Source organism: Podarcis tiliguerta (genome assembly GCF_965153285.1).
Source record: "Podarcis tiliguerta genome assembly, chromosome: 8".
NCBI classification, from domain to species: Eukaryota; Metazoa; Chordata; class Lepidosauria; order Squamata; family Lacertidae; genus Podarcis; species Podarcis tiliguerta.
The window spans coordinates 32,164,269-32,174,354 of NC_139541.1; the positions used below are offsets into that span (position 1 = coordinate 32,164,269).

The window sequence follows — 10,086 nt, forward strand, 5'->3', positions numbered from 1 at the left end:
CGTTACGCATGCGTATTCTTCTTTGCCCTTTCCCGTCACCTCCCTTCTTCAGCCTCTTGCCCATACGTAGCCTGTCCAATGAAGACGATGTTTGTTGGACGGCGGGCGCTTGAGGTAAAAACTGCCCAATAGAAAGAAGCGACGCTTTCATTGATTTGAAGGAAGTTCGAGAGCTTACGGCGCTACATGGAAGGGAGGAGGAGGAGGAAGGAAACCATAGACTTTGCGTCTGTGAATGGTGGTAGTCTGCGAGTTCTCCTTATTCCCTGCCCCTCACAATGAACTCCCTGGAACAAGCGGAAGGTAATTCGGGGTTCCCCTGAGGCGGGGCGGGGGGCGTCATAAAGGCACCAGCCTCCCTCCAGGGAAAGGACATTTTGCCTGTCCTATATCCTCCTTTTCTTCCTCTCAGTGTCCCCAAAAGAGTTTCTGAGGCAGTGAGCCGCCGCGGAAGAGAAAGCGGCTGGACCTGCAAAACTTAGTCTTCCCGATTAAATTGTCCTCCCGCTGCAGGGCTGACAACTATCCAGCTGGCCCATGTGGTTGTGCCTTGAAACAGCAGACTGGTCCTTGAGAGACGAGTCGTACCATGACAGTCTTGTTGGCACTGGGTAAGGATTAACAGATGTTGTTGCGGTGGCATAAGCTTTTGTCAAGTGGATTCAGGTCTGCGGAAGCTTACACCACAATAACATTTTGTCAGTGCTGTACCCATCGAAGCTTGCAGCCAGTTTACCTGTGAGAGCGCCTCACCCCCATATATGCCCACTTCACCAGTCTGCGGAACTGGCACCGTTGCAGGTGCCACATAATACCCGTTCTGCATTTATAAGATTTTTTTAGTGTAGCAGCACCTACACTTTGGAACTCCCTGCCTATGGATATAAGGCAGGCGCCTTTCCCTACCCAGACATGTAGAATGTTGATGTATGTTTTAATCTGTTTTTAGTTTATTTGCTTATTTTATTTTGGAATATTTTGCATAGTTGTTTTTAACTGCTTCTACTGATAATTTTATTTATTGTTTTATTCTCATTCTAAACTAATTTGATTTTTAAAAAAATAAATAAGTGGTATAAATTTTGTGAAATAAAATAAATAATATCTGTTCTGCACCAATTCATGATCTTCCTTTTCCAACAAGCCTCTTGAATTGAGGGTTTTGCTGTTGTTTTTAAATCCCAATCTGTATCCGTAGTGGAATTTAAATTGTTTTTAAATACAATTCCAATGTTAAATAACTTCCGGAGGTTTCGTGGAAAATGATACATAGATAACATGAATAAGTGCTACAAAACACTTTCCTTTTTAGACACCAGTATAAGACAGTATTTTTTTTATCTCCATGCCTTCAAGTTGCTCCTCAGTTGCTTTCTGCAAATCAGGTGGTTGTTAAAAGGAACACAAGCAAATCTGTTGAGTTTTTTTGAAGCCACTAGTAACTGAACTTTTGTCAAAAAGAACAAGATTACTGAAGGCAGGGTTTAGGGGATATTTCACAGATGGTGCAATATGACCTTATTTTAGACCTATTATTGGTACTGTTTATTGTTGTTATAGATGCAACTATGCTGAGAGTTTTGAAAGCCGCCTCTTAATATCTGCAAAATGTGCATGATGGGGATAGTCAAACCTCTTTTCAATTGTGTGCTACATTCCCTTTGAGTAAACTGTGGAGAGCTGTATGCTGGTGGTCAAACCTAGTGAATGTGTTGTTGATTAACTAATCTGCGATAAAGTCTGCCCAACTTCATATTTTTCACTAGTGTAAAGTAAATTTAAAACAGTCTAACACCACAATCCAACACTTGTCTACTCAAAAGTAAGCCCCATTTTGTTCAATGATGCTTACTTCCAGTACCGTATTTTTTGCTCTATAAGACTCACTTTTAACCTCCTAAAAAGTAAGGGAAAATGTGTGTGCGTCTTATGGAGCGAATACAGGCTGCACAGCTATCCCAGAAGCCAGAGCAGCAAAAGGGATTGCTGCTTTCACTGCACAGCTGTTCTGGCTTCTGAGAGTTAGAATTATTTTTTTCTTGTTTTCCTCCTCCAAAAAACTTGGTGCGTCTTGTGGTCTGGTGCGTCTTATAGAGCGAAAAATACGGTAAGTATAGTATTATTATTGTTATAATAATAATAAGAAGAATTTATTATTTATACCCCGCCCATCTGGCTGAGTTTCCCCAACCACTCTGGGCGGCTCCCAATCAAGTGTTAAAAACAATACAGTATTTCAGCATAAGTCTAATTAGATGGTTGCCTTTCTTTATTTCAGATCTCAAGGCTTTTGAAAGAAGGCTTACTGAATATATAGCTTGTTTACAACCAGCTACTGGACGCTGGAGAAGTAAGTCAAGCTGTCTAAGAGCAGTACAAATTTGCCTATAAATGCTTCGATCAAATTGTACCTACATAGTGTAGTATTAACATTTCAGTAGCTTTTATGATATATTTGTGATGCAAAATTCTGCATAAGAAAAGAAAATATGATAAATAATACTGTCTTACCGCCAAAGAGAACTATAGTACAGTGGTGTCCTGAACCTCTGAAAGCAATTATTTTTGGAACTAAGATGAGGACAGCAACTTTTTTTTTTAGCATACCAACAAGGCTTAGAGATACTTACTCAAGACCCTTGTGATTCCTTTACAGCTGAGCAGGGTTTTATTCTGGATTTCCCACATGAAAGATCTCTATTTATCTGCCTATGCGTCTACTATATGTTCATTATGCGTTTGAACACCTCTTAAGATATTGCCACCAAAATTTGCATGATGATTCCTGAGATCAAGGAGCAAACATCTATATTTGAATACAATTGGATTTTATTTTGAACCAAGATGGCAGACTGAACCTTTCAAAACTGCACTGATTTTTTGATTTATTGGAATTCCACATATAAGGCTGCTAGTTAATGAATAGTCATGCTAATTCTATGAAAACAGAAGTCCTCTTCAGACATTACTTGCGTGAAGAGGGGCAAACTGTTTTAGGGCGTAACTTCTGTAGCGGAGAGTCTGCTCTTTGAATGGAGGCATGCTTCCATCTATGGAGCAGCACTCAGTGACAGAAATTGTGCCCCAATACATTAGGGATGGGGCTAAATGCACAACACTGCAGCCCCCTTTACCATGCTTCTATTTTTCATGTGAGGAATGCCTGAATACTGCTATAGTTAATTGTTGCCTATGGAAGAGAGGTTACTTTTGCTCTGAATACCCATGTGTTGGAGAAGTATTTATTGAACTTGGAAATTTGCAACACATTTAAATTACTAGCTAACCTAATAAAAGGCAGTTCTTCCGACTTTTTGTGCCTATTGGAAATTGCATAGAATTATCTATTGATGGCTGTTCCTGTGCAGATATTTTTTTAAAGGATGAATGGGGTACAGGAAGTGCTGTTCAATGAACTGCAGGTTCCACTTATTTCAGTGGAACGTAAATCGCCCAATTTAGTATGACTGTCATGTTCTTTGAGAATAACTAAGACCTTTTTTAGAAGTTATCCCTTATATGTTGTGCAAATATATTGCTTCTAACATTTTCCTTTTCCATTAGTAATACTTATAGTCGTATCAGTCTGTACAGCAACTGGTGCCTGGAACTGGTTAATAGATCCTGAAACGCAGAAGGTGGGTAGTAGCATTCTCAAATGTCTTGCTCCTGTGTTGCTTTCCTATTTAATCTATTTGAACTTGTGGCATAAATTCATGCATAATGCTATGCATATATTAACAGGTTTTATAGACTGCTGGAAAGTTCCCCATGGTTTCCTATAGCCAAACCTAGACATCGTGTTTAGTGTCAGTTCAGTATTTCTATCCTTCAGGGTGGACTAGAACAATGTTTGTGTTACAACCAGCGATCTGGGATTGCATCATGATTTTTGGCTTGTTAGGTTATAGCTTAATCTAGTAGCTAGAATGTTCTTAAGATCATATCTATGTGCTTATTCTTTGGGACACTGCTAGCCTTCATAATTGCAAAGGTAGGAAGTTGGGACCTTTATGTCAGTCAGAGCTTATGAAGAGCCCTGCTGGATCAGACCAAAGATCTGCCTTGTCCAGCATCCTGTTTTCACAGTGGCGAATGAGAGGGAAATCAAATCTGTTACTTTATATATTAATTTCTAAATTAAGGTAATAATTTAATCCCCCCTTATATTAGTGTTAAAATTAGTAACTTGTTTGCCCCTCATTCTCGACTGTACAATATGCTTCTTTTAAAATTAATTGTATTAATTTCAAGCTAATCGTGTATTTATAAAGTGTTGTTTGGTTTTCTCCTAGGTTTCTTTCTTCACATCTCTATGGAATCATCCATTCTTCACAGTTAGCTGTATTACTCTTATAGGTTTGTTTTTTGCTGGAATACATAAAAGAGTGGTGGCACCCTCAATGTATCCTTTATTCAGTACCTGGCATATATTTAACCATGATCACACTGGCAATAATTTCAACTGAAGAAACTTTTAGCTACTGTTCTATTCTCTCTGAGAACAGAGAGAGTTTGAACACTTTTCTTGAACGGGGAGTATGGACCTAAGCGCCTGTACTCCCTTCTTTGTGGTGACATGTGAATAAGATAATCTCTCAGGGTGGCGCTTTCCACAACATTGTGTGTGACCCTACAGCCACTCTGCAAAACGACTCTATGGTAATTGTTCCCAGGATATAGCTGGAGTGCAAAGATAGCCACAGAACTTTGCTACCTATTACTTTACAGATAAAAAAAAATACAGAGAGCATACAACTTGGGTGGGAAACCACCACCCAAGGGCTGAATGCAGCCCAAGACATCCCCATGTGACCTTCAGTGCCTCTTCTCTCTAGTGCAATCACTTTGCTTTGCTTTGCCCTGACTCTAGAGACCGGTATGTTTCTTTGATGTTTTCTGTTCAGCATAGCAGCGCGATGTCGAACAGTCCTGGCAGAATACAACATGTCCTGTGATGATGTAAGTGGCTTTGGTTTCCCTGGCTGAGTGTGTCTCCTCCCTAATAATCTTCCAATACACATTGTCTTACAGCCTCTACTGTCTTTAAGTTCCCAGTTTACTCTATGTGCTTCTAGTTTCTTCCTCCCATCAGTGGACTCGAGGTGGTCTATTCTGCTTGGGACTAAGACATTAAGGATCTTTTTGCCCTATATCCTTCTATAAGAAGTGGCCTAAATATTCCTTATAATGTTGCTAGTAGACAAACCTGAGTGGCCTCCTTATCTGACATGAAATCCTTAAATTATTAAGAAATGAAAGATCAATCAGGGTGAATATTATGCTATCTTTGGTCTGTAGCATGAAAAAAAATCTATAAATTCTGTAGATTCATTGCACAGGGGACTGGTAACCTATGATTGTAGTTTGCATATAAAAAAGAAAAGAATTGTTCTAATAACTAATAAATTAGATTCATAATCCTTGCAAACAAACTCTGTTCTCAGTTTCCACTCTTTAAGCTAGATCAGCCTTTGTTAACTTGGCTCTCTCCAGATGGCCATGCTGACGGGGCTGATGGGAGTTGTAGTTCAAAACTTCTGGACAGCAAGTTGGCGTAGGCTTAGCAAGACGACGGAGAAGTAATCCCAACATAGCAGGAGTTTCTGTAATGTGAAAGTGATTTCTTTCTTCCCCAGACTGGAAAACTAATATTGAAACCCCGGCTTCACGTCCAGTAACCCATCATCTCCCTTCAACTCTACTCGCTGCTGTGGAAATGTAAGAAAAGAACTTTGGGAGAGTGAGGCCAAATAGGATTGTGGGGTGTTGAGTTGACAGCAAAAGCGTGAAAACATCTGGTTTATTTATTCATAATTTCCTTGCATTTTCTTGTCTGTTTTATGCTTTCAGTTCCTTCTCTGGCAGCAGTAAGCTGTACCCTTCCAAATGCTGGGGGACTCTGACTCCCATCAGTCCCAGCAAACAGAGTTGTGGGTAAGGGATAATGGGAGGTGTAGTCCAATAGCATCTGGAGGGGCACAGGTTCTCCAACCCTGCCACACAGTATTAGTATGTCTCTGGGGTTTCATCTTCAGCAAGGTGGGAGCCTCTATTTAGAAAAGGACTCAATGGGTTTTATGATGTGCAAATCACTGTAAATAGAAAATGGAACCAGTATTTGAAGAGATACTTAAACCTGCCATTCACACAGCGTTGTTCATTAATCATGGCTATCTCCCTCCCCATCCAACGCTGCATTTTATATATAAAAATTCTTCTGGCAGAACTCTTCTTGGTGCGTATTACTTTGAATTTTGTCACAAAAGCTCCTGTTCTTCAGTTCCTTGCATTAGCAGTAGCCTATTTTCAGCAAATTCTATGTTTAGGCTTTTAATATTTTAAAACCTCTGTGTGTTTGGGACATACAGTAATGATGTATTGTATGTGAAATTTACACTGTGGTAGTTTTGCCACGAAACTAGTATTGCTCAACTTCAGATTACTTGATAAAAAGAAAGTGCCACAAATGTAACAAAGCTCAAGGTAGATTCAGACTTTCCTTTGGGCCCAGTCTGGCATAATGCTGCCTGATTCCTTAAGCATCATTAGGCAACCTGTGTGTGCTTTTCCCTCTCACGTGAAACTTCTTTTCAGTTTCTGAGCTAGCAAAAGTTACTGCTTCCTTGGTGCCAGCGTTTTTGCTAACCACATTTGGTGCCAAGCCAGTTTTCAAGCCTGCTTCGAATCACTGCTGCAAACTGTGGTTTGACATTAGCTAAGGTTGGCAGAAATGTTAGCATAATGCATTAATTCACTATGCAGTGGAGCATAAACTGCATTATTGATATTGCAAGAGAGGGTTAGATGCCCAGAGGAGGAGGAGTATGCGAAGCTGTGGCACGCTATCTGATTATATGAGCAGGCAGCATGACACTTAATGCAGGACCATCTATTTCCCTCCCTTTGCCCAGTTGGATCATCCTAATCAGGCATGACAAATGCATAGTAGCCACTGAGTCAAATTCTCTATCCTTAAATGCCCGTGGAACTTGGTGGATAGGGGATGGCAATTGAAATAGCTTTGTGAAGAGGCAAAATCAGCTGTCTGAATCTACCTTTAGTACAGAAAAGTGTTAAAACTTAAAAGTGGCTGTTACACATAGTATGACTTTGAAATACTGACACAAAGCAATTTAATTTTAAATCCTTCCTGTGCCTTTTTACAAGACCTGTTTCAAGCTATTTTAAGAAGAGTATAAAACTTTAAGAGCACAAAGCAACTGGCAGTGTAGGAAATGCTGCACTACAAGGAAGATTTTGTACATACAGGAAACCAAAACTACACTTGTGTCAATGTTTAATTCTCCTTTGAATGCTGCAATTAAATCCTGTGCTCTCAAAGTCTTCTCTGCATTTCTTGCTACACCTGTGTTTTTAAGTGCTGTAAATTTTTGTAGGAAATGTGTACAAAATAAACATTTTATTTATAATGATATGTTTGCTGGCTTTTGTATTTGAAATTGCAAGTAAATAAATGTTAGGAGTGCTGAAATCTATTAATTTCACATTTAATGCATCTCATGTTACCAACTTTTGAAAATTCAGTTTTTTAAAAAACTGCTTCAGATATATAGGGTAGGTCAGCTTCTGCAATTCTGCATCTACAGGACAGGTGTGGAATTTCATACAGTACTGTAGTTGTATTCCTGCAAAATTTCAGACAAGATCCAGAACAGCCATGACAGTCTTTAGCAGTCTGGGGCAACTTAGAGATGGATCACTTAATTGGATGAGAACTTTATCTAAATATAGTCATATGAGTTTTGTTATTAATGGTATTCAGTAATATCTTGGGCTTATTAGAACAAGTATTTGGTTCTAAATGCTGACCCACTGACATAACAAGTAAGAGAACAAACCAGAAAGTCTTCCATTAACCATAGTTTCCTGTGGCTTCTGAAACATGAAACTCTGGCTAAGGGGTTCAGAACAAGCCACTGTGGTTTGAAGTTGGTTTAATGTCTTGTCTTGTTCTGAAGCCATTACTAAGCAGTTTCCCAGTTTGGTGTAATTGGTAAGCTATAAATGTTAAGGGAAAACTTTCTGGTTTGTTTGCCATGCATGCAACCCCTTCATACAAGAAAACAATCACCTAAATTGGCAGTTATTAGATGCTTTGATACTGAAGCAACTAAAGGAGGACTTGATGCTTAGTATTACAGTACTGAAAATCTTTTTAATATCTAAATTACAGATCATGTGAAGATGTAAGACCTTTGAACATTGCATAAATCTCAATTTTTGTTTTTCTAGATCATGATAGGTTCTATTTTTATTCAGTTTTAAGTCTATACAGCAATGTTATATATTTGGGTTCATGTTGCCACCAGCTTGATTCCAAAAAATCTGCAGTCTGGCTTTCCTAAGTTGCAGAAACTTTCAAGCTGCAGAAATCCAAACTATGGCCTCCACAACACCCCCCCCCCCCCAATTGCTTAGGACAGTCAGTATGAGTCTAAGGGATCCCCCTGGTTTAATTACTCAGCTTGACCACAGTAGTTCAGATATTGGTAACTTCAATATTTGATTGGGGCTTCCCTTGTACTTGATCTGGAAATGGTACTTAATGTAGAATGCTGCAACACAATTGCTGATGGGTGAGACCCTATCAATCATTTAGGATATCAGCACCTACTCTTTGGAACTCCCTGCCTGTTGACATCAGACAGAAGCCTTCGCTGTACTCTTCGGCACCTGCTTAAAACATTTTTGTTTATGCAAGCCTATCCAGAAATGTAGAATGCTAACATCCATTTAATCTTTTCATGCTTACTGTTGATTTTTGAACGTTTTTAAATAGCTGTTTTTAATAGTCTTTTGTTGGTAATTTTACTGTTTTGATTTTATCTTTCACAAACCTCATAGAGGTTTTATTACAATCAAACACCACATAAGTATTGTGAAATAATAAATAAAATAAACTTCTGAAATCTTGGGGGGGGGAATGTAACATTTGATGTATTAGTACCAAAATATTAGCTTTACAAAGTGTTTATTATTATTTGAATTTTACGGCTGTTATGATATAATGATCTTCATCAGAATCAGGCCCATGCAACCCCAGGGGCTAGTCTGGGCATGTCTAATTTTCCGTAAGCATGCAAATGAACACTCCCCTTCCCCTTCTGGATAAATGAAACCGCCAGTCTTCCCCAGCCTTTGCTGCAGTCTTACATTTTGGACCAAGACAATGGAAGAGGAAACTTCACAGCAGGGAATACGTGGGAAAGATTCTCATCAAGACAAATATACTGGAGAAAGAACTTGGGGTATCATTTCTTCCCCTTCTGCGCAACGAAGGAATTTCCTGACAATTCCATCAATTTTTCCAAGATTGACACTGGCGGATCACCTAATATGTGGTATAAGAGACCTTTCATTTTCTAATTATTTTCTGTGGGGAGCAGCTTGCATTTATTATTTAAGTGTTCGCTTTGCCGTACTGCATAAATAGAAACTAATGCTTCAGTCCTGGGCTCGATTTCCTAGGAGTAAGTCCCAGTGAACTTGCTTCCGAGGAAATGTGCATAGTACTGTGCTGTAAGATATGCTTGAGGGGAACACGTGTTGTTTCACGGGCTTCTAAAACCTTAATAACGCGAATGTTTTTATTCAGTTTTAAGCCTATACAGCAGTGTTCTGCATTTGGGTTCATGTTGCCACCAGCTTCGTTCTGAAAAACTTTGAAGTCTGGCTTTCCTAAGTTGCAAAAATTTTCAAGCTGCGGAAAGCTAAACCATGGCTGCTGTCCACAAACCTCTCTTTTTTCTTTCCATTGCTTAGGACAGTCAGTATGAGTCTTAAGTTTTTAATATGTGACATTTTAATGTATTTTTAATCTTTGTTGAAAGCTGCCCAGAGTGGCTGGGGAGACCCAGCCAGATGGACGGGGTACAAATACTAAATTATTAATATATTATTATAAGAAGGCAGTGGTTTTCAACCAATGTGCTGGGGCACCCCGCGGTGCCTTGAATGATGGTCAAGGGTGCCGTTTCGCAACACTGGCCTCTGTCCCTCTTTCCTTCCCTCACATCTCTGCCTCACAAAGGCTTGCACAGCAGCTCCCCAGGTGAATGGTGC

At 39.4% G+C, this 10,086-nt stretch overlaps 1 protein-coding gene across 1 annotated transcript; it reads left to right on the forward strand.

Moving 5' to 3' along the window:
* The first annotated feature begins 52 nt into the window (after positions 1-52).
* On the forward strand, positions 53-7,436 carry CNEP1R1 (CTD nuclear envelope phosphatase 1 regulatory subunit 1). The gene is made up of 6 exons (XM_083454631.1): positions 53-303; positions 2,279-2,350; positions 3,565-3,638; positions 4,296-4,405; positions 4,908-4,962; positions 5,640-7,436. The coding sequence occupies exons 1-6, from the start codon at positions 279-281 to the stop codon at positions 5,679-5,681; spliced, it is 378 nt and encodes a 125-aa protein (XP_083310757.1). The 5' UTR covers positions 53-278; the 3' UTR covers positions 5,682-7,436.
* The last annotated feature ends 2,650 nt before the right edge of the window (positions 7,437-10,086 follow it).